Source organism: Thunnus maccoyii, chromosome 4, assembly GCF_910596095.1.
Source record: "Thunnus maccoyii chromosome 4, fThuMac1.1, whole genome shotgun sequence".
NCBI lineage: Eukaryota > Metazoa > Chordata > Actinopteri > Scombriformes > Scombridae > Thunnus > Thunnus maccoyii.
Window position 1 is genome coordinate 27,773,100 of NC_056536.1, and position 25,610 is coordinate 27,798,709.

General features: G+C 40.2%; 1 protein-coding gene across 2 annotated transcripts; it reads left to right on the forward strand.

Moving 5' to 3' along the window:
- The first annotated feature begins 1,841 nt into the window (after window positions 1-1,841).
- Window positions 1,842-20,719, forward strand: c1qtnf12 (C1q and TNF related 12). Of its 2 annotated transcripts, none has more exons than XM_042410375.1 (8): window positions 1,842-2,410; window positions 13,537-13,644; window positions 13,830-13,941; window positions 14,137-14,321; window positions 15,038-15,146; window positions 16,382-16,475; window positions 18,404-18,482; window positions 18,576-20,719. In XM_042410375.1, exons 1-8 carry the CDS (start codon window positions 2,231-2,233, stop codon window positions 18,672-18,674), a joined length of 966 nt encoding a protein of 321 aa, XP_042266309.1. In that variant the 5' UTR covers window positions 1,842-2,230; the 3' UTR covers window positions 18,675-20,719. The 2 variants fall into 2 exon arrangements, with proteins under 2 accessions (XP_042266309.1, XP_042266310.1); XM_042410376.1 differs by having other exon boundaries at window positions 13,540-13,644.
- The last annotated feature ends 4,891 nt before the right edge of the window (window positions 20,720-25,610 follow it).

A 25,610-nucleotide genomic window follows, 5' to 3' on the forward strand; every position in this document is an offset into this window, starting at 1 on the left:
TCTAAAAGTAATGAATAACAGTTCAAATAGTTGAAAGTAATGTATGGACAATATAAAGAGTAAGAAAAAATGTATAAATTGTGGCTAAAAGTAATGGATAAATGGTATGGTATGAATCAATACATGAAATGGAAGCTAAAAGTAATGGATCAACATTAGAAATAGAAGCTAAAAGTAATGGAAAACATTTTTTATTTCTTGTTTTATTCTGACTCATACAATCTGGATTTCTATCTTTTACTTTAAAGGCAAAATTACCCAGTTTTCCGGTTTCATTATGTTTTCGTCTGGCAGGCTTGACACTGTTTGGGCTGCTGTGTGTTTTCAGAGAGAAGTGCCAGGAACTCTAGATGGCACCAGTATGAAGCCATACTGGAAAGGTACTTTACTGGTTGAGCTGTTTGTACTTCAGGCTGCTGCCTCTGGGTGGCACTATATTAAAATGTAATAATGTCAAACAGACCAAACAGCAGTCTAAGAAAAAGTTGTCAAGTTAAAAAAAACAAAACAAAAAAACAACTTAGTGGCACTCTTGAGCTAACATGTTATTTATCCTAATAAGAGTATGAAAGGGCTGATTTCCTTTAAGTCAGATGACCTGACTGTAGGAATATCAGACCAACAATTTGTTCACATCAGTCCTGTGTTAGGCTATTTACTGAAAGCTGCAATTTACACTACTTGAAATACAAGTATTACTTCAACTCTTTTCCTCTCAGAGCATTCAGACAAGTGACATTTTGCTGAACATCTGAACAGAATAAAACAAACAGGTATGCGCTGTGGTATATCGCACAGTCAGGAATCTTTGGCACGTTTTCAAGCAAGAGATTACACAAGATAATGCCTTAAGGTCACAAAAAAAAGTGCATGAATTTGTTTCTCTTTCTTGCTTGGATCTAAACACAGGGTTTTGGTAGAGTAGGCTAATACTGAGCCAAAATGACAGATACACACGTCTTTCACAGGCACACACACACACACACACATACACACACACACACACATGCACACACACAGTGCTTGTCTGCCAAAGAACCTCTTCAGCTTGAGCATTTCATCTACAGTATGAGATAAAACAGAGCTGAATAAGCTAGTGAGATTGCCAATAGAGGCAAGGGAGAGAAACAGAGAGGGAGTGGGAGAGGGAGAGAGGGGGGGGGGAGAGAAAGAGAGGCGGGAGGGAGGGAGGGAGAAAGGGTGATGATAAAACTCCACTGTGAGCCCTCCTGTACGCTCAGTCAGAGAGCAAAGGAGCAACTGAGACCAGAGGGACAGGGAGTGCGACGGAGCAGACATAAAGAGACCTACCACACATCAAACCGCTGCTCTTTGACGTGAAACGTGCACATGGCCTTGGACTTGATGACTTGCTGGGACAGTCAGTAGGGAGAGCACCTGAGCACAAGCAAAAAAAAAAAAGAGCACGCTGCTACCTGTAAAGTTTTGTGAGTTTATACTTCAAGAAGAAAAAGTCTGGGCAAAGATCAAAACTGGACCTCATCCATCTTCTCTCAGGCTTTGTTCCCTCTGCATCCCCGCGGGCACATGGTGCGCGGACAGACCTGACTGATTTGAATGCTGAGCTGCATCTTTTGGTGAAAGTCCAACTTCTGTGGATCTTGCAGTTTTTCCAGCCACCGCACCACTTTGCTGGAGACTGGATCCACTGCTCAGTGTGAGAAACAGTAGGAGAAGAGTGGGGGTAAAAAGAGAATATTGCCATCCATCTCTACCCCCCACAGCCCACCCTCAGCTTTGGACGCCCCTCCTCTCTGCCTCTTCTTTTGCCCCCTGTACCCCCCCCCCCCCCACCCCCCCTCCCTCCCCTACACCTCACCCCCCAACAGAGCAGAAAGCGTGAAAAATCTCACTAATGGGTTTATTTGCTGTCAGATCTGCGCCGATCTGTCATACCCTTGGACCATTCTGCTTGACACATTTCATAGTTGAGTAAGCCTCCTGGCTTTCTGGCTAGAGTTAGCAGTGCCCCTGCAACGTTGTGCTGGCTGAGAGCTCATCAAGAGGGGAGCAACAGCGGCAGCAATCAGTCTCTTGGACAGGGAGTCCCTGAAGCTGCATTCCTCCACTCTCCTTCCACCCGTTGGGACTTTGTGTTTGTGAGCCTTGTGGGCATCTTCAAGCTTCTGACTAATCACACGGCGGTTCCTCCCCAGAAGATTCAGGTTGTTTCTGCAAGGATCCTGGTGCTGATAGAAAGAGTGTGAAGATGTGGTGTGGGGCCGGGCCTCTGGCTGTGGTGGCTGCAGTTTTTTGGACTCAGTGTGTCCTTCTGGATGGGGTGGATGCCAAGAAGGAGAAAAAGAGGCCAAAGGAAGCCACCCCACAGCACACAGAGACGTACAACGCTACTCTATCCAACAGTGAGGAGGTCGGTGGAAGCATCAAGGTAGTGGCTGCAACTCTCTAAATGTTAAAATGACTTTTTAAAAAAAAATATTAAGCTTCTTAATGTATCATTTATGAGCTACTTTCTTATAGTGATATAGCGTATAGATAAACAGAAGTGTAGATTAAAGTTTGAAGTCAACCTGCAGATATGTAAGATATGTGCAGATTTCTTGTCAGCACAGGCAATATGCAGGGCAAATAAAAGTGTGGCAATGGTAAAAAGCTGGGACAGGACAGGTGTGCCCTACTAGGTCAAACCTCAGACAGTGAGACGGACCCAAATGTGTGAAACACTAAATGGATGACTTCCGGAGGTATGCTAGGAATGTGGACATCTAAAGGCTGATCAATGCATCAATTAGTGCACGCTGCGGGTGTCTGCCACCAATTTTCCGGCCTATGTGAACAAATCAAGACATTGCAAGGTTTCATGTATCAGGTAGAAGGAGATAAGATATTTATTAATGCCTCATCGCCACAGCAGGAAATTAATGCGTAAACAAAACAATTGAAAATGCGAAACAGATTCTTATTAGCTCAAGAGAATTGTTACCATGACAACAAGTGAGAAAAATAGTCATCTGAAAATGAAGAACAGCGTTGTTTTCATTAGAAACGTCTGGTAAAACTGCGCCACAGTGGTACAATTCCATTTTCAGGAGCAACAGTTGGCCCTTGACTCTGTTATTTATTGGTTTATTGCTGGTGTTGCATATTTGCGAGGGTTTCCAACAGGCTATTTGTTTTGCTTTCAGCCCACCCATTATGTTGGCATTCTCATATAACTCTCACTGCCCTATATACCCGCCTTCACTTCAGCCCCTACCAGCCAGCCTCTGGAATCCTAACGGTAACCTCCACCGACTCCCCCCCCCCCCATGAAAACCGCGCAGTGAGGTCTCCTTTGTATCTTTAAGAACACATTGTAGGTGGTTGTGGCCTGGTGATGTTTATTTGACTTGGTTTGCCCTGTAAAAGCAGAGGCTATGAAGGATGACCTTGTGTCAACCCTCAAGCCTGCTGAAGATTGCACCCCACTGGGTTCTCACTCCTCTGTCTCATCCCATAGGGAGCTGGGTGTCTCGCTGTCTTCACAAACTTCCCCCCGCAGGCCCACTGTCATGATGTAACTCCTGGGAAAGTTAGGTGGGCAGATATTTAAAGACCTATGGCGATGTTGTTCCCAGCCCATTGATTCTGTCATTCACAGGCCTAGTCTGACTCCGCTGTGTCTGGGACATCCGATAGGGGCGGTGCGGCCCCGAAAACTGGGGCAGCATGCCGTGTAAGCCCCTCACAAAGCCCCATAGAAAGGGTCCTGAAAGAGAACACCTCGGCGAGGATTAGCCCCCTGTGCCTCCCTCAGTAACATTCTTTTCATCTCATCTCTCACAATCAGAGGGTAATGACATAATCACTCTTAAGACGCAGTGTTATGCCAGATAGTGTCTTTGCCAAACAGTGTCACCTCTGATGAGAACCTGAGCTTTAAGCTTGACATCTGTGGAAGTGGTTGTATTCAAGATTGGAAAACGCATTTGTTGTTGCCACTCTATGTGAGATTTTTGTTCAAGTAAAAAAAAAAAGTGTGCCACACACCAGGAAAGTGGTAAACTTGCTTTTCTTGGGTAGTTTGTAAGTTTATCCTATTACACATCTGTTGCGTCCCAGAGAAAACAACACGTCCATTGGAGCTGTCTTGGCAAGAAATTTGTGTTCTCAAACAAGCCAAACATTTACACTCCACATTTACATTTTTTTCCCTTGTACCCAGTGGAAACAGTGGAAACAGTTCTTATGATGGTATTCACTTTCTATCTGACCAATCCCGTGTGTGGGCTGTTGGCAGCGTGCAGTTGTACACTGCATTCCTCGGGAGATTTTCCATTTGAAAGTGATCACAATAGTGAGGTGTGGAGTTGTGCTGTGAGTGGAATTTTTTTAATGAGATGATAACTGAGGAACATTTCAAACAACCGTGATCTCTGTGAACCCTCACGTTGTCCGATTTATACTTTTAGAGGTGCACCGATGTAAGCCTTATTGCTCTCCACTCTAAAGATGAGAGGAATCTGTCATTATTGAGAGCAGTGAGGGATCTGTGATGGCTGTAATTGAGGGAGTCAAGTCAAACATCACGCCTGGCGTGTTGAGTAATGGCTGGGTTTAGCCCGAGGCGAGGGTTTTTGTTTCCTCTCTCTCATCCCCAATGATGATTAATGCAGCAGTGTGTGGGACCTTTTGGATCAACCTACACATAAGAGACAAGACAGAGTCCCACAGGAAACAGGACCACTGTGAGAGCACACACCTCTCATACACTACTGCTGGTGTGAACTACTTATAGTCTGCTTTCAACATGTCAGACCACCAAAAGGTTACGCTTATTTAACATTGTAAAATTACCTAATGAAGTCTTCAGAGGGAGAACGAAAGAGAAACAAATAATAAATAGTCTTTTGTCATTACATCTGAAATTCACAAGTAAAATAAACGGCATAGTATTGTATTTTCACCTCCCAGACACATAGAGGGACTGTTTTATTTGGATTTTGTTTCATTTATAATGGATTCAGATTGATGCCAGATTTATACAAAAATCCCTTAATCTTGCCTGATTCTTATCATGTGCTGGTCATGTTCCTGAAACCATGATTTCAGAATTATTGCTGCATTTTTATAGTCGATTGGTCCACTGTGGTTTAAAGTAAAGACAACTACAGTGCTGGTTAATCAACCTAAGATGGCCATTATATATTTTTTTTTATCAACAATGGAGGGTGGAGGTTCCACATTTATCTTGCAGGTGCATATGATGTGCATTACAAGGTGCAGTTGTATAAAAAAATCCCATGCATACTGCATTTGAGAATATTGAAATGGTTAGATATGTAGTGTCACAATTTCCTGTGTAGCAGTTAGATTAAAACAATAGTTCAACATTTTGGGAAATATGCCTTTTCACTTTCTTACCAAGAGTTATATGAGAGGATTGATACTGCTCTCAAATCTGTTTGTTAAATATGAAGCTCCAGCCAGTAGCTGTTTTGCTTAGCTTAGCATAAACACTGGAAACAGGAAACAGCTAGCCTGGCTCTGTCCAAAGGTAACAACATCTGCCTACCAGCACCTCTAAAGCTCACTAATTAACATGTTATATCCTGTTTGTTTAATTTGTACAAAAACTGACATATTTAAATAACGCATTGTGGTTTTATGGGAGGTTATGGGCGCTAAACATGTTATTTTATACTTTGGTTTCTGTATGGATTATACATAAGAGATATGACATGCTAAATAGTGAGCTAAATTTAATTACTGACCTTCTGGCACCACAATTGGTGGACCATAGACTGTATATAAAGATGGACATAGCGAGGTGTGACATCACATTTTGGTTTACGTTCCAGCCAGTTTCGAACGCTAACTTATTGGGAACACTGACCTCTGCACACTCGGATTAATCTACTTTAGCTAAATTGTGCTAACAGGGCAGGTATCATAATCAAGTAACATTAAACTTACTGAAATATTGCGACAATAGTCCAACTCAGTGTGAGTCCAGGAGCTGGAGAGAACAGCAGGTGTCAATCACAGCTGTCAATCAACACCCACATGGCAGATCTCAAAGCTACTATAAGTCTTCAAATTGTATTAACGGAGCAATAATTTCCAAAATGACCACCAGCACACTTATAAGAGAGCCTGAATTTAGCAATTCACATCATAATGACTCATTGAAAAAAAATGATGACTTAGTATTTCTAGAGAGAAGTTGGCACTTTTTGAATGGGAGTCAATAGGAGTCAGCATTTAGCAGCCTCAAGCCATGATAGTTGCTGCTTGCAGTGGACAGAGCCAGGCTAGCTGTTTTCCCCTGCTTCCAGTATTTATGCTAAGCTAAGCTAACAGGCTGCTGGCTCCAGCTTCATATTTAAGAGACACAAGATGAGTATCAATCTTCTCATCTAACTCTCTTCAAGAAAGCAAATGAAAATGATGTATTGAAGTACTGAATTGATGTAATGAAGTATTCCTTTAATAATGCATGCCATTGTTTTTGGCATCTATCGTACTTTTTAAAACAAACATGTTGTACAACTGTTTTGCAGTTTTAGTTGGTTAGTCACCCTGTTGTGCTACAACCTTTTGTATTTCTCCAAATACTCAGGGGAAAATTAGTTGCATAATAAAAATAAGAAACTAAAAATAAACCATTGACGGTATGTACTTATGTGACATAGAACCACAAATGAATCATATAAAAGGAGGAGGATCTAAGGACTTTGTACCTCAAATGTTCTGCCCACAGTCAAACCATGGGGCAAACCTGTACCTGAGATGGAACTGGATCACTGGTGCTTTTCAACATTTTACCTACCACAGGGAAAATGAGCACTCACTCCAATTTCAAAGCTATAATTTGTACACAAAACAGATGTGACAGAGCGATCAAAGTCTCTTCCAGCTTATATTGCCTTTTTATATAAAGAGGAAGCCAAGGTTGTCTCTGGTAATTTCTCAAGCATAAACACAAATTTATTCATTTTCTCTCACACATAATAAATGCATACACACCTTTGTTTGGACAACAGTGAAGTTGTTAGAAACAGCAACTTGAAATCAGGCCATAATATAAAAAGCATGTTCAACTATATCATTATAATAAACTATATTTCATTTACACTTTCACATGGTGTTCCTTCAACATTTGCTGAACTAATAGCAGCATCCATAGTGTGATAGAGTAATTATGTTTTGCACACGTTGCTTGCCAATTGTGTAATAACACAGTGAGACAAAAACAGAGTCAACATTGCATGCCGAACTGTATTTAGCTCTTCAGCAATAAATCCTCGAGGCAATCTGTTTGTGTGAAGTGCAGCGGTGGGGAACACGAGGGTGGATGCATGACGACTGGGATGCACGCAGGTTACCAGGATCCCCTCATCCTACACCGCCTGGGGATCCCTGCCTCCAGGGGAGGGATCGGCCCAGCGTCGGGCCCGTCCACCCATGCATGGATGACTGCACAGAGAGCAGTATGGGGATGTAAAAACAAGGGATTATGGAAGGCTCTCCATCATCCTGTCTAACCTTAAACCTGCCTGTGCAACATTTTTATCAGCTACAAAAAGTTTCATGTCCTCCAGTGTGCATGAACAGGTAGCAAAACAGATAACACAGAAAAGAAAATAAGATAAGTTCAACTGTACTCGTGGAAAAATTCAGGAGCTGCCTGCCATGGAGTAGAGTTTCAGAGACATGTTTTAACAGTTGTGTTTGTGTTTTTGGTGGCATGCTGCCCTAGGGAAATTTTCCCATTTTTATTGCTTCAAATAAATTCACCCTAATTTTCCCCCAAACTACATGACAAACACACTTAAAGCAGTGCACGTACAAGGATTATTCATGTGGAGCCAAATCATTCTTTACTTGGTAATAAAATCTCATAGGCTTCTGTGAATGATCAACACTGGTTACAAGTGATTCACTAATTGATCCAAAAACTCCAAATACACTGTGCTGTAGGTTAATAAAACAAGGAAAGTAAATATATTTTCTCAAATACTGTAATTCAATTTTGAGGTATTTGTTCTTCAGTATTTCCATTTTATACTTTTACTACATTTATTTGGCAGGCTATAGAAACTTGTTACTTTCCAGTTAGTAAAATGACATTTTAAAATAACAGACATACGATAAGCTTATAAAATACAATGCATTGGTAAAGGTTAAACTAATGGCTCCCAAGAATTTTAACAAAAAAGCAGTGTCTAGTTTCGTCTCTTGTCACGTTTCAGATGTCTTTGGGTCGTTAGAAGTTCCTCCAAAGAATTATTTCCCCTTTAAACTTTTGAGATGGTTTCATTTACAGTAATTGTGGTAAAAGCTAGCCAATATTTTACAAAAACAGCAAAGATTAGAGAAATACAGTATGAACAGAAATCTGTGGTTTTCACTCCTGTCCCATAAATCATCTCATGAACCCCCCAAATTTATCTTATGACCCTCTGGAGGTTGGGAACCACAAGACTTGACAGTATTTACAAACTAGCTTCAACTCGACAAGCTACAACAGGAAAATGCTGCTTATACATTGATGCATCAGTAAAAACAATCTAATAAGGTCATATTTAATGAATCAATCAGAGCAAGTACTGTTACATGTACACTTTAAGTACATTTTGCTGATAAGTCTCTTGTATGTTAACTTAAGTAAAATGTTGAATACAGTACTTTTACTTGTAATGGAGTATATTTACATTGTTGTTTCAACTTAAAGGGGATATATCCTGCACATTTCCAGCTCTATATTCATATTCTAGTGCTCTACTGAAATGTAGTTATCTTATACTGGCTCTTTATGCAGTCTCAGTTCAGCCTCTGTCTGAAACAGGCCGTTTTAGCTCCTGTCTCTTTAAGGTCCCCCTCCTGCTAAACCAACTCTGTTCTGATTGGTCAGCTTCCAGAAGGTGCCTCTCAGCAAACAGCAGCTCAGGAAGCTACGTACACAAACAGCAGTAGTCGGATTTTGCTTCTTTGTCTCGTTCTTTAATCAAAATCTAAACTTCTACATCTGTACACGTTCGAGTCCGGATCCAATCAGAATTATGCAAATGGACAATGTAAGCAACCAATAGAGTGGGGCGGCTGTAGCTCAGGAGGTAGAGCGGGTCGTCCACTAATTCTAAGATTGGCGGTTCGATTCCCGGCTTCTCCAGTCCACATGTCGAAGTGTCCCAAGGCAAGATACTGAACCCTAAATTGCTCCCGATGGCTGCACCAGCACCCTGCATGGTAGCTTGCTGCCATCAGTGTGTGAGTGTGTGTGTGAATAGGTGAATGTGGCTTGTAGTGTAAAAGCGCTTTGAGCGGTCGGAAGACTAGAAAGGTGCTATATACGTCAAGTCCATTTACCATTTACCTTAGCAACAAAGGCTACCAGCGAATGGCTGTTTGTGGGCATTGCGTGAACAATCTGACGTCAGTTCGATGGGAAAGTAGAGGTAACACTGCAAACGGAGCATTCAGAGCAGGCTCTGGCTTTTGACTTTCAGAGAGTATTTTTATATGCGTTAACCTCAAGTTTTGGAAGTTTGACCATGTTTAACATAAACATTTGACATCATAACAGTGTATAAATTACAGAAAATCACAAAAAGTGCTTTATGTCCCTTTTATGCGGAGGCTCTGAGTACTTCTTTCACAGACAATACATCCCAGTGTTAGTGTCTGAGCCTCAGTAATGCAGCATGATTTAAACTCCCACCTATGAAGATAAACACTGTCTGGAAGATTTAAAGTTTCTCACCTTTCGACAGAATACCTGACACATTCTCTTGGTCCGTGCTGGAAAGGCGTGCGCACACACCTGCTGACAGACGAGGCACTCACACATCAGCGGTGATCAAAGCCAGAACCCTGGTGTTCTTCATCAACTCTCAGACTGATACCTGGATCTACTCCCGCCCCACTTTGTTCACGAGTTGTACGTGCTGATACAGAGCTATGCGCGGGAATCCATAGTTTACTTTGCGCCACAGTGAATAGCGGCGAGTGAGAGATTGAACGCCTCTGACAGGTTTCCTTGTGTCATCAAGCAATATGGTTTTCAGTCTGCATGTGTGGAGGCTTTGATATTCTCAGTCGAGACAGAGACTCACCTGCTTACAATGAATCACATTTTTTCAAGTTGTGTGAGCCATCCCAGCTGTCATTATGGTGTATCTGACAGGGCAGATGCCTAAAATGAGAACACAATTGTATAATGGAAAAATATAGCATTCCTTGAGCTGATGATTAAATTATTTATACAGTGATTTGCTGTTATTTTGTAGCTCAGAAATGAAGGTAATAATTACCTTGGTCATAGCCTTTCTTCCCTGAGCACAGAAAATCCTTGAGGGCAAGATTTTAATGGTTTAATTACAATGGCGTGTGTTAAAGAGGATAACAAGCTCAGAGTATGGCTGATTTCCTGGCAATGATATGCTGTCTTTTTTATTATCATGTAGGGAATGGCTAAGATGTGTCATTACAAGTCACATGTGTGGGCCAACGTGCACTGTTTCATATCTCTGGCAGCGTAAGACAGTGATCTATGACATAAACAAAAGAACAAATGTAAAGCTTTGACTTTTAAGGAATTAGCGGCCACAGGCTCTCCTAATCAAATGTGTGTCTTTCAGATCATACTGAGCTGTCTAACAGTGTCTGAGGTGATGATTCACAGTTTTACAATTAATCTCAGTGGAAATATACTCAAACTGCCACAGGCATGGAATACTAGAACAACCCCAGCGCCTCCACAACTCCCAGTTATCATCATGTTAATATTTGTTAAAGCTCACAGAACTGAATGTTCTTATGTTAAAGGACAAGTTAGACATCTGGGAAAATACGCTTATTCGCTTTCTCGCCAAGAGAAAGACATGAAGATCAATACCAGTCTCATGTCTGTAAATATGTCGATACAGCCAGTAAAAACCGAAATGTATAACTGACACGTTTATGACATGTTTATCATAACCCCCTCATAAAAAGCACAACGTGTTGTTTTTACACTTCAGTGTTTGTACGGATTAAACAAACAAGATAAAACATGTTAATTACCCAGTATCCAGTAATTATTAAATATTCAGTCTTTATGCTAAGCTAAGCTAACCGACTGCTGGCTTTCACTCCATATTTAACGGACAGATTTGAGAGTGATATCAATCCACTCATCTAACTCTCAGCAATAAAGTGAGAGTAAAGAGTATTTCCTATGATGCTGAACAATTGCTATAATTTCAGCACTCTCAAATGCAGGATTACTGTATGTTTTTTTTTATTAAATATGGGAAAGATTCCAATATTTACAGCTTTCAAGCTTTCATATCATCGGACAAGAGTTGGTCATAGCTAATGTGAGCCAACCATGTTTCCTTGATTTTCAGGTACTAAGTTCGATATATCGGAGCTCTCAGAAAAATCCGAGTAGTTGTTAGTACAACTTGGATGTTGAATGCTATTTACAAGTCAGAAACTCCAATGTGAAATTAATGGCATATGTGACTTCCTGAAGTCTTGTCATCAATATGAGGTTATCAGGAAACCAGCTGAGACACCAGGAAGTCAGTGTGGCCGGCCAAGAAATAGTTCGATGCATAACCCTTCATAAAACCACATGAAACGTGGTAATCAATGAGCTTTAGAGGTGCCGATGGTTGTGGAATTTGTTACCTTTGGACAGAGCCAGACTAACCATTTCCCCTTGTTTCCAGCCTTTACGCTAAGTTAAGCTAACTGGCCGCTGGCTGTAGCTTTACTTTGAATGAACAGATATCAGAATGGTATTGATTTTCTCATCTAACTCTCGGCAAAAGATCGAATAAGGGTATTTCCCAAAATGTCAAACTATTCCTTTACAACTTACAGACCACTATGTTAATGAATATGACAATAATTGAAAGGAAAAAACATTTTATTCAGCAGACTCCCAGTCTTATGGAAACAGTATCAAGCATTGTAAAAGTATTCTTGTTTTGACCAAATCAGTCCCGCTTTTATCTGTTTCCAAGCCTCAAACTCACAACAAAAACACAGAACCATCCGACATGCAGCCAGCACAGCGCCTGTTAAGTTGTTTATTTTGTCTGCTGTCAGAGAGAAGAGAAAGTCACAGAGAGAGGGGGTGGGGGTGGGTGGGGGGAAATAGAGAAATAGAGAGAGAGAGAGAGAGACTGCTGAAAATCCCAAATATTTCAGAAAACAGTTTGTATTCCAGCATATTGAAAAGACAAACAAGGAGTTACTTTGTTGTGGTGGAACAAGAGGCGCGTCTTTAAAAGTGAAGAAAGGGGCATGTTGGTTTTGCAGATAAGTGATCCGTGTCCCGCTGCCAAACCTAAACAAATTCCATTTCAGACAGCTCACCTCCATAGCTCGTCTTTATCTCCTCTTCTATCTCAACTGAAGGCACTTGACATTTTTGGGGAAGGGTGAGGTTAAGATTCAAGCTCGTTGTAATTGGAATTCATACAGATTCACATTTGACCAGAATGAAAATACGCCAATTTGCAGCAGTATGCATAAAAATGTTGCTTCCAGAGGTCTTCTTGGAGTGTGTTTCTTATCTCTCCAACAAATCCCAGTCTCCTATACAGTAATTTATTATAACTGAGTTATTTCAGATAAGAAGATTGAGCATACACACAGTTAGGAAATAGACTAACAATCTTAAATCATAAGACACCCTGGTATACATACTGTATATACACTTTTGTCTCGTTTATTAAATTCTCCATCATTACATTACTCAAACAAGCAGTATTAATAAAAGAAAATACTAGTATGTCCTAGGGTGAGAGAGAAAGTATTGGCCATTTTGACATGTTGTTATAAACTACAGTAATTGAGCTCTGCAATCCACAGAATCTACATCACGCATACACAAGCAGACTCATTTTTCATGAGAGTGCTCATGGAAATTTTCATGTGTTGAAAAAAAATCACTTGACAAGGTTTGTTTACATTCATCCAAGCCTATTGGGCAAATAAGAACTGACGCGGCACCTGAGTGAATTATCTGGAATGAAATAGAATAAGCATAAACCAAACCTTTCGGAGAAGAATGGTGACTAAACTTAGATGGCAAATTGAAAAGCCGCATTACTCTTCAAAGAGTTGCAGTCGACTGTGCAGAAGAAAGAAAGAGGGTTTCCCTGTTTGACCTCCCTTGGTGTCTGGCACCATTTAATTGTATCTTAGGGCAAGATTTTCCAGTGATGGTTTAAAAGAAGAAATTATGACTCATAGGATTTAGCTACGTAGGTACAATCATTTGCATTATACCCCATTGGGGATGAATATATTTAAAAATGAAATATGTGATTAATCTGATAATTAGTCCCTTTTAAAAGGTTTGTTGTATTTGCTTTCCATGAATGCCTCACGTTGCTTTCCTACAGCAGGACATCAATATACGTTTATATCTTGCCATCACCTCTCCACATCATTATTATCATTATTGATTATATTGTACAGTTCTTTGATATCCTTTTGTTTTGTATTAGCTAATACTCATATTGGCCTAATGATTCATGTGGGAAATTCTTTTTTTCTGTTTCTTTTCTGTAGCAGATTTCTGATCATCAGAGAGTAGATCCACTAGGATCATGGATGGACTTTGTCAAAAGACCTGTTGGCAACTTCCCTGGAAAGTGTCGCAAACGGAAACGACCCCTGGTAAACCCAGTAGATGGACTGTGTGTCCTGCAGTTTTTCAAAAACATTGCATTTTTAATGATTTTTACATTTTATGACAAGTAACTGACATATAGGTGGTAATCTGTAAATAAGGTGAAGTTGCATACTCATTTTCAAAGCAAGTTAGATGAATGCTAATGTTTTGTGTGTCTATCTTTCACTAGCCGGGCCCACCTGGTCCACCAGGTCCTCCAGGCCCACAGGGACCCCCTGGCTCTCCTGGGGCTGAAGTGACCCAGGAAGTTCTTCTCCAGGAATTCAAAGATATGATTAAAGGTAGAAACATGTTGATTTTCCAGCCCATTGAAGGTGACAAAGTTGTGCAGATCATTTGAGGATGCACAATATTTTGTCTACAATTATGTCAGTTTTGCAAACACCCAGTATTTCATTACATTATGATGAAAGTGTGGTTTGAAAACTGATGTAAACTCAGTCTGCACTGTGATAACCTGGATTTGTTTCTGTCAGAGGCTACAGAGAGGAGAGCAGCAGCATTGGACAGACAAACCAGCCCCAGCCAGCTACCTATGGCTCTCCTCACCCTGGAGGGGATGACCTCTTACCGACGAATAGAGGAGGCTTTCCATTGCAAGCTCAAGGGACCCGTGCTGGTCGACAAGAAGACTCTGGTGGAGCTCCAAAATTTTCAGACAGTATGTTTGTTTGAAACCAAGTAAATGTTTATGAACTGGTTCAGCTTTGTTCCCTGCGCGTGGCTGAAAAAGTAAAGTTTTGGCTAATCCTCCTCTGCGTGGTTACATACTTTGTTTCTGACCCATTTGCTTCTCTGTCTTAACTGTGTTTGAAAGAGCGAGTGTTTAGTAATCATCGCTTAGTTTGCATGTGGTGGAATTATGAGAGGATCATCCCCTCACTGGTAACTGGCACTGGCAAAGCATGCAGTGCCACTCCGAGACTCAGACTGGCTGTTTGGTCAAAAATATCTACTTTTTCAATTCTACACATCACTCTCTGGGCGGCATACAAAAGGCACTCTGTCTCTGACTTGGAATAAAGTGTGGAGAGGACAGAAATAGACACTGTTTGAAACAGCATGCTGTAGTGGAAGAACTATGCCCTGTTGGGATGGGCTGACAAGGCTGGAGGAGGGAGGATTAAGCTTAACATGCTAACACAGCATTATGTTAGTGTAGATGTGTTACTTTGGTTGTGGAAAGAGATATTTTACAGAAGAAAGACACAAGGAGGATTCAAATGAGGTCTGTATCCAAGACTTTTAGGTTTCAGGATTAACCCTGCTGAAGTGCCCTCGAGCAAGACACTGAGTGACTTTGAGCCTTTGAGGAGGGATAAATGCATTATTGCTCTAAAATGTAAACACATTAATTTTGATTTTCTGTGCTTTCAGCCGCCGGCTAAAGGAGCCTTCCTCAGAGGGTCTGGAATGGACCAGTCAACCGGGAGATTCACAGCTCCCATCACAGGGATCTACCAGTTCTCTGCTAATGTCCACATCGGTAAATCACAGTTATTGTCCTATATGGGGTATTACAGTACATACATCAAGGCCTTAAGAGTCTAAAACAGTAAAGGAACAGTTCTGACTGCAAAATTTTGTGTGTTAATAATTGAAGATTTAAAGGATGGGTTCACAATTTTTCAAGTCTGTCTTAAAACAATGGTCAGGTGTCCAAATGAACATTGAAATAGATTTTTCGTGCCATAATCAAAATGTAAATGTGGCAGATGTCCACTTGATATGACTAACCTTTCCAGCGGAAACGACACCTGCTGCTGTCAGATTTATCGGCTGTAGCTAGCTAGCTAATTTGGCTAACTTTAGCTGTTGGTTCAAAACACAACATCATCTCTGGCTGATATTTTAATGTTTCCAGCTGAATCGTTTTAAAACAACAATCTTAAAACAACATTTTTCAAATATGCACTTGATAGCCACATATGAGACTAAAGCTACATGTCTAGGGCAAAAAAACCCATCCTCTCCTATTGATGATCCACGCAGAAGACATGAAAAGTCCCAGTATGAGTTTTAAAAAAAAAGGAAGATCAGACTGTTATTTCATTCTGACACAACATCGTTTGGCTGCTTAGCTTACATACTTATTCATATTTTCAAACAGTATATTTTCACTTTTAATGTAGTAAGAGAAAAAGAGGACACCAAAACAACACAAATATAAAATAGCAAGCTTTTCGGAGGCAAACTCAACACACCACATACTGTGATTATTATGAGAAACCACAACAGTCAGACCATCCGACATGTTGAATGTTTTTGTGTGACTTTTCTGCATGTAGAGTTGTGACTGATCAGATGTGTTTCTGTCGCTGAAGAAAAGTTGGCCACTTTTTCACACAAAAAATTGCGGATGTTAGCTGGAGTGTAAATGTCCCCAAATCCAATAAAGGACAGGACAGGACCTTGATTGTAAACGCTTGGTCACTGCTGCAGCCTAAGCTAGTAAACCACACATACTTGCAGGACGATTGCAGTTTACATTACAGCAGATAAACATTTGTTTTTTGGTTTTGAAAGACTAACAATATATGATTATTGCTCTTACAGCGTCACACACAACGCATCAACATGTGGAGAAATCCAAAGCTTGACACGCCTTGTTATGGTTGCTAGGGGTTTAGCGAACAGTCAATTCAAGGACAACGTATATTTTTGTGAGCTATGATACAGCCGGTATCTTCATGTGATTGTGAACACTTTTCCTCCTTACAGATCACAATGAGGTGAAGAGGAGCAAGAGTCAGCTCAAGGCCAGGGACAACGTTCGTGTGCTGATCTGCATTGAATCACTCTGCCACAGATACACGTAGGTATTCTGTGAATCCAAATCAAATACACGCTGCCTTACACTCTTTGTTACCACAATAGCTAGTAACCATGTGGCTCTCATTTGTTATGGCTATAGCACATGCTGGTCAGTAGTACCCCCAGCTATTACCAATAAAAGTTAATAAAAAAGATCTTGGGAAGTAATTAATCTGACTGCAACCACACTTTGCAGTCTTGACATTCTTGTTTTGACCATTTGTTTACTTTTACCACGTAACAGTGGTATTTTATTGGTGTTTAATGCCGCTTTAACTTTAACCAGAATTTATGAGCTGTTAAAGGTGTTGTCTGTTACAGTTTGTGTGGAACCAGTTTGGCATTTCCTGTATAAAGGCAGAGCAGGTCTTTAAAGGAAATGTCCTCATCCTTGTCGCCTAACTAATCTTTATAGACTCACCTTTGACACTTCAGGCAGCCTGTTATATTCAACAGTTCAGCAATGAAATGTCCTTGTTTGGGATGTGGAAGACAGATAATGAAGTTTCTGATACAGTGGGTCTACGAAAAATTTACAAATCCAGTTGGGAACGGTTTTGAGTTCTTTCCAATATTTCAACATTTTTATTTACATAAAGTCAGTGAAAATTGCTGAAATAAATTGCTCCCTCAAGTCTCCCCCGGACTGTGCAGAGCTCCACAGCCTCCCTTATAGCGTGGTACAATGAGAGGAACGTATAAATAATATTATTATGATGGGTTACCTAACCCAAAAGAGTGCTTGGCTTTTGCTTTTTCGAGCCAAAGCCCCAGCCAGTCTCGCCCTCCCACACATGAAAATGTAGAGAATGTGAAATGAGGCTCATTGTGATGGCAGTTGGAGTGAAGACAAACATGATTGATTTGCCATAAAAATGTAGCATTTTCCACTTAACAGGAGCCAGCGCTTTCACTGTGTGGTTAAAGCCTGCAGAGATGTAACAACCATATACACAGACTCTTAGAGCACTGAGTTGTTGAGGGAAAAGTTTGGCATTTTGGGTAATACATTTATTCGTTTTCTTACCAAGTGTTAGATGAGAAGATTGATACGACTCTCGTGTCGTTATGCTAAATATTAAGCTACCGCCAGCAGCTGGCTGGCTTTAAGACTGGAACAGAGGAAACAGTCTGGCTCTTTTCAATGGTAACAAAATCCAGCCTCTAGTGCATCTGGATCACTAGATGATCACTGAATTAAAATAGAAGTGTAAAAATGACATTTTTGCTGTTTTAAAGGGGGTTATGTGTCAGATTATGGCTGTGTCCGAAATCACTCTCTATTTACTATGTAGTGAACTATGTTTACATTTCACAGTGGAACGACAAAAATGTAGTGTTCATGGCATGTACACTATGTTCTCCTAACAATCCCAAAATGCAGTGCTCCACATTTTTTAGATAGTGATGACGCAAAACGATTCCGATTAGTAAGTGTCCGAAATCTCAATTTGACAACTATTAGGTGTCTATTATATTATATTGTCTATTATAGAGGGTAGTGAGTGAGTGTACAAGGGCATGATTTCAGACACAGCAATAGGTCCTGGCCAAGAAGTAGTTTGGCTGGCGCATAACGCCTGTAAAACAGCAAATTGTTGTTTTTACGCTTTAGTTTTTGAACAAATTAAACAAACAAGATTCAACGTGTCAATTAGTGAGATTAAGAGGTGCTGGTAAGTATATTTTGTTGCCTTTGGACAGAGTCAGGCTAGTTGTTTCCCACTGTTTCCATTCTCAATGCTAAACTAACCTAACTGGCTGTTTGTTGTCTAACTCTTGACAGGAAACGAATAAGCATATTTCCCGAAATGTTGAACTATTCCTTTGATTTAAAGTATTTTGCACTTCTGGAACAATTCAAATTTGACATGAATAGTTGAAACACAATATTCATCCAGAAATGTCTTTTTTAAAATATGATTGCAGTTCACTGGAAATGATTGTTGGATTAGAAAGTAACAGCAAGATCTTCACTGTCAGTGTACAGGGGCTGCTGGAACTACAGGTAAGCAGCATGCTAAGACATACTCAAACATAACATATCTGTATTTGTGCAATCTTTCTGCATCAAAGTTGTATGTTCTTTTCTTTTTTGCAGGCTGGACAGTACACCTCCATATTTGTGGATAATGCAGCCGGCGCCTCCATAACAATACAGAACGGCTCTGATTTTATGGGCATGCTGCTTGGTGTATAGCCTCACACGTGAACAAGGCATCATCCAAGCCATCCACTATTATTTTTCTCAATGGACTGCTAATGAGCACCACCACACAACCACGGGGGAGGTTTGAAGGAAGGAAGTAAGGCTTATATGGACTTGACTGCTCGTCAGATAGTGAAAGGACAGTGTGAAGAACTCTAGGACTGAGTTTGTTTTTCACAGTGCGCTGCCACTTCCCGGAGGAACTTGGATGCCTGTCGCTTCACCAATAGAATAACCTGAAAATAAAGCAGTATGTGAATATGTCTATTACAGTATATTGTCATGGTTGTTGAAGACCTTTGCGCTAAACCAAATATCAATGTTTTTTATGTTCTCTGTAGATGTTGGAAGAGCTAGGGAACATGAAACAGTGTATTTTTGTGTTTAATGTATACTGACATGTTGATGCTTTTGTTGTGTACACACTCATGAACTTTAGTTATTTTTCTCAAGGATTTAATCTCACATTTATATATGTTATATGGTACATAGACTCTGTGAGTACACTGGACAATGGACAATAGACAGAATATGGCCTCACATGATGTTGGAAAAGTGATGTTCCATATATGTAAAAATTACACATTTTGTAACATAACTGTTATTAGCATTTTTAGCTATGCTAGCAGCATGGCTCTATAGGGATGTCAGTGTTGGCCTGTCGGTCCACTTACTTTGGTGTAAACAGAAATATCTCAGTAACTACAATTTTAGCATGCTAACACTCTAAACTCAGATGGTGAACATGGTAAACATTACCTGCTAAAGATACGCATGTTAGCATTGTGAGTGTTAGCATGATGACATTAGCATTTAGCTCAAAGCACTGCTGTACCTGAGTACAGCGTCAATGAGCTGCTAGCATGGCTATAGACTTTTAAGGTGTGTTCAGAAAATGGATGTATTATAAGAATTGGATACCAAACTCAAAGATGTTCAGTCGAATGAGAATGAGCCCGCCCGCAAGTTCCCGCTTAGCCCATAGACTTTACATGGGATGACATCACAGATTTTAAAATCGCTTTTCTAGGCTTGAGGACAGTTTTACAAATATAAAACCTTCATAGATTAAAAATTCATAATAGAAAGAGTGAGAGTTTACCTTATTTGCAGTTCCAGGTGAAAGAGAACAGTCTCTTTCATAATGGCCGCAGGGGATTTTTTTTTCTGCAATACCGCGAGTAGCCACTGGGACAAATTGGCAGCAAGGCTGAGCAGCAGCGTCATATCCCGTTCTTGTTATACATCCATTATTCAGACAGAACGCAAAGTGAAGAGTTTGACCACTGCATCATTTGTATTTATTCACCCTTAACAGTCAAAATACCAACTGTATGTTGCTATAAGCTAGCTAGCAACGGAGTGTGCCTTAGTGTTTGTGTTCAGTTCAGCCTCTGACTGAACTCACCAGATACTCCGGTTCTTTCTGTTATTTCCCTCTAGTCTCTCCTTTTTCCCTCTCGTCTCTGTATGTTTATGAAGCAGATAGATAGATCATAAAGCCCCGTGATACACACACATTTTTCATACAAGTTGGAACATTTTCAACTCACGCTGACATATATTTGCATCCATTTGTGCTGTCCTGGGTGAATTTATGTCTAGTCACGTCTTTGCATTGACTTTGTATGTAATCGCACCACGTCTAAAATTTGCTTTGTGTTCTGTCTGAACATCCAGTTAGTCTCGTTTAAACGTGTCAAACAAATCCAGATACACCTTTTGACTGTAAGAGAAGACTCCTTTTTACAGGCCCATTTGTGTTCTCATTTATCACTTGTTTATTTTCACTGTATTTTATTCTTTTCTTTGCATATAGATATTTGTAATTTATCATAAGTGATACACCAGTAACATTGGGAAGCATTGAAATTTGATATGGTATTTATGTTTGAGAAAATGTATCAATCGTGTTGATTTACAGTCTCGTGGACTGTTGAAACCACAGATTACTGCAAGAATAAAGTTATATCTTTTTACTATTTTTTTATTACTCATAATATGCTGTAATTTGAAATTAAACTCTTTAAAATCTTTGCTTTTTGGTTTCTGCACATAATAATGATGATAATAGTGATGCATATTAATTTAAACACTCATGATAACATTATGATCAAAAGCTCAAGGGAGGGAAATTGCTATCAGGGTTTCTTTTTTTCTGATTTGTTTATGATATGATCCTCTGAAGCGCAACAAAACTTTTCTCTGTGGCATCATGTGAAATGTAAAATACCCCAAATACCTCAAATACTTTTGCAAACACTGGCAGACTGCCAAGTAAATCCATGACTGCAGTTACCTACCTGTAAAATATTACTAAAACATCTTCGTGTTTGAAATGAGACACTCTGCATGTCATTCAGGATTGTGTGTCCAGGGAACTAAATCTAATGGCTATTACCTTTTGTCCAGACTGCTTTTCATGTATTTTATAATCCTCAAGTTTCCAGCTTAATTAAAACACACTGCAGTCAAGGGAAATCATGTCTTTATCATTATACTTTAGTGATTATTAAAAAATCTTTAATGATAGTATATTGTTTCCTGGGTGGTCTCACAAGACACTAATAAGAAGGTCTTAGACTTTATGGCTCGAAAGCTTGTCCAGCCAGTAAAATGAGCTTGTTAGCATCATTGCATGAATGCTTTATAATAGAGGCTTCTCATGGAAGCATTGCTGAAATGCCAAGTGTCACATACTGTACCCAAGGACCAACCACAAGAACGTTGCACCCACATGCTATTTCAGCCACCTACTGTAGCACACATTTCAGACAGGAATGGGCTGCTTGCTGAAAAGCACACCCAAAATATGGAAAACAAACATGACTTTTTTATTTTTAAATGAACTGCCCAACATTTTTAGGTACCAGTTAATGTGTGTTCTTATTTCTCCACAGCTTAATTTTCACATAAACTACCAGTCAAGAGAAATGTTTTTAAAATGACAAATGAAAATAAAGATGTTGAAAATAGCTCATCCAGGATTTTTAGTGTATATTAGGTTACTGGCTATTGCTAAAGCATATTTAGTTTCCTGTTTTTCATAAGCTGTGGTCTTTCAACATGTTAAACTGTGCAGGGATGACAGACGATATATGTTTCACATAATATTTGCCTTTTCATTGCTCAAGAAGCAAGAGAATGGCACACACTTGTGAGTTTTGATTGTCTTCTGTTTTTTTTTTTTTTTCAAAATGTGTTTAATGACAGATATGTGAGCGTGCCGTAACGCATTCGCTGCCCTGCAGTGGAACACAGAGCCTGCCAAAGTGGTTGCGAAACCACCCTGCGCCACGACTCTGACAGGAATTTCCCATCGCCCCATTATCAGCATCAGACAAGCTGAGTGATTGCAATTACATCTGCCCAAATGCTAAGAGCAACTGCTTTTTCTCTTTTCCTTCAGAGAAGTGAGGTATTATGAATGGCCCCATTGTGAATCTGTGAGGTTTCTGTCTGCCCTGTAAACCAACATAGTTGGGCTGTGTGGCTTTAATGAGGCCTTAATTATGAGATTCCTCTACCTTAGTGACTGACTCATTGGGTGACGGCTTTAAGCAAATCTTCTGGTGTACAGACGTCCTTGAGACAAAGAGACACCAGAACTAAGTGTGACCATACAACAACACACCACATATTTTTAATACCTTAAGGCACGTTGACATTATCATGCCTCCTCCATTATTGTGTATGTGGTGTGTTGTGACGGATGTCCATGGTACGCCTTGCAGAGTGGGGGTGCGCTGAAAGTTTTCATTTGTTGATCTTTGACCTGAGCTGCGCTTTCCTTTGTGGGTGTAGCCAATCATTGTTGACCATTGCTTGAACTGAAAGATGGATAAAAAAAGGAGTTATGGTATTGGTATGGTATACATTGAACATACAACACTCTCACACTAGTCCTGTTAGGAAAGTTTCCCCAAGATACTATTAATCCAAAGAGAAGAGAGTCCTCATCCTTGAAGCCTTTTCTCTCGTAAAAGTGAGATACCATTAAAGCAGAACGTAAATCCCACATTTGTATAGTTTGTCCATCAGTCACATACTCACATGCTCTCCTGTCGGTGTCTTGGAAGCGATATAAATAATTTTCTTCAGCGGTTAGCATTTTTCAGACTATTTTTGAGTTTCTCAACATCTGTGACAGCGGTAATTGGCAACTTGACAGATGATTCAGTCCAAGGTCCAGCTCTGTAGTAAAGACATCAGTAGACACTTTGGACTTTTGTTTGCAATGAAAAACTTTTTGGGCAGACTAAAAGGCACCCTATAAATGAACTTGAAGACATTCATAAGCCTAGCAACATAAAGACCACAAACAACATCTTAATGACTTATATTTGGGCAAATACAGTACTTTTGTTTCTTAATTTCCAGAACTGCACAATAACAAATTTACCTCATATCGAGTCCAGACAAAAAAGACAATTACTTTAAATATCAGCATGCAGATGTAGCTACCAGGTTTGTTACAAAAACACAGTTTGAGTCTCTGAAATGTAACGATCTGCTGCTAGTAACATTAGCATTGTTGGTAATTTTTGCAAAACGTAATCTACCAGGTAACCAGAAGAGGTTAAACATTACGTATAACAAATATGGCTAGTTACAAAAGTTATAGCATTAATTATGAGTAATTAGTGAGAAAACCTTAATGAGAATGCTCTGACCAACACACAGCACAAGCTCTTATTCTTTTCCGCTGTAATGTGAAAATGCTTTCATACGTTGTTTTCAAACTCCAGAATTCATTCAAAGAAGGGAAATCAATCCAGTTCACTTTTGATTATTAGTAAAACTGCTTAAATTTACTCCAAACGCAAACAATCAAGCATGGTTTTGAAGGGTAACCATAGTTGGAGCCCAAATATGAAGAGGACATGACATTTTGGCGAAGAGCCAACCACTGGCCCGGACCCCATGCATTCTGTCTTTCTTCTCTGTTTGTCAGCACTTCCAAACATGGCTACCTGCAGAGAGGGACAGACAGTGAGACTCTCTCTAAGGGATGCCAGGCTCCTGTATATTATGTTTTTAGCATGCCTCGGATTTTTTCACAGCAGCCTAAGTTACTCCAAACAGAGCCGAGCAGTCCAAGTCCTGCTGATACCAAGGCTGCCCTAAACAAACCTGTTGCTATGATACTGTCCCCGTCCCCTCTGTCCTGCAAGTCAAGAGGAAATGCAATGCACTGCTGCTCATTTCTTGCTGGTTTTCTCATTAATATAATATATAACACTTAGATTATCCCTCTGACATTCACTGACTTGTCGGCTTTTTAAAGGAATAGTTCAACATTTTGGAAAATATGCTTATTTGCTTTCTTGTAGACAATTAGATGAGAGGATCGAGACGGTTAGTTTAGCTCATCATAAAAACTGGAAACAGCTAGCCTGGCTCTCCCTTAATGTAACAAAATGGCTAGCTAAGCGAATTGTCTGGTTGTAGCTTTATATTGAATGGACAGACATGAGCGTGGTTTTTAACTTCTCATCTATTTCTCAGCAGGAAAGCAAATGTGCATATTTTCCTAAATGTCGAACTAGTCATGCAACCATTCACTATTGTAAGACAGAATATTTCAGTGTGCACAATGAACTTCAGTGGTGCCTCAGAAAGGATTTTTTTTATAATAAAAAGCTTCTCTACCTGCTAATATAATAAATATATTATATAAATAATAGCTCAGGTACATCCAGTGTGTAATTTTTCATTGCTGAGCTCTCATCTCATTGGTTTGTCGGTGGGTTTTAAATTGAAAGAGGCAGATTTTAATTCACATTATTAGTTCCTGGTGGTTTTTCTACATGATTTGGTTTTTGGCTCATCGACTTAATTATTGTCTAGGAGAAGAAGAGAGAGACAAACACAGATCATGTCTTTACACACTGCCTGCAGAACATTATCCTTGTTTACCTGTACAAATTGAGTGTCATGACCGCTTTTCTGCCAGCCACGCAAACTAAAAGTGTCCTATCTTCCTCTGAATAATCTTGTATTAATGGTGTCTGGGTGAGAATGGTTTCAAAACAAGGCAGCTAAGCATTTTCAGCAATTTAGTTCTCAAATTGCTGCTGTCAAGTGCATTTGAGGCTTCCCTCAGTCATGCATGGCCTCTCAAATTGTGTCTCATGTCTCTGTCATGTCTACATGGCTTCATCTCTGCACCTTTACAGCTTCACTCAGCAACCAAGAGCAGTTACACAAAAAGTTATATGAGGACACATTGGAAGCGACACAAGCACTGGTCCAGCTTGACATTCATAGAGCAAACCCACACACACACACAGACACGCACACACACCGCACAGCATGGACGAGTAGCAGGAAAGAGTCTGTTGCAGTTGGAGTGGAGACGGTGGGTTTTAATGACACAGTATCTTTCAGAACGCCGTTCCCATAATTACGCTCTGTCTGACGGGGATCTGTCATTGGCATTGATTGTTTGTCCTGATGGCCACCTCCTTGGGGAGAGAAGTGTGTGAGAGTAGAGGGGAAGGGGGTGGATGTTTGGATTCCCTTGAGCCGGACAGGTTGCATTCAGGAGCCCATTGGAGGCCCGAACTGGAGCCATTGGTGAGATTGGTATCGTGTTAATGGCTCCGCAGGCTCCAAGATACATAGCAGCAAAACCATAAGAGGCACTGGAATGTGGAGCTCCCTTGAATCATTGTCATAATTAGGGACAATTGCACACGCAGACTCAAGACCTATTGTGCTCATTACTTACCTGTCTTGTCTGACTTTTCTCATGCCACACTACATTTCTTGTGTGTGTTTGTGTGTGTTAAAGACATAGTTTGACATTTTGGAAAATGTGCTTATTCACTGTCTTGATGACAGTTTGACAAGAAGATTGATACCACTCTCATGTTTGTCTGTTTCATATGAAGCAACAGCCAAGAGACAGTTAGCTTAGCTTAG

What these genes read in the sequence shown, in the direction of transcription:
- c1qtnf12 (XM_042410375.1), top strand. Translation starts at nt 2,231, where the DNA reads ATGTGGTGTGGGGCCGGGCCTCTGGCTGTGGTGGCTGCAGTTTTTTGG. An exon ending in ATTCAAAGATATGATTAAAG is followed by an intron (nt 13,942 to 14,136) that starts GTAGAAACATGT and finishes TGTTTCTGTCAG; the next exon opens with AGGCTACAGAGAGGAGAGCA. An exon ending in TCACTCTGCCACAGATACAC is followed by an intron (nt 16,476 to 18,403) that starts GTAGGTATTCTG and finishes ATATGATTGCAG; the next exon opens with TTCACTGGAAATGATTGTTG.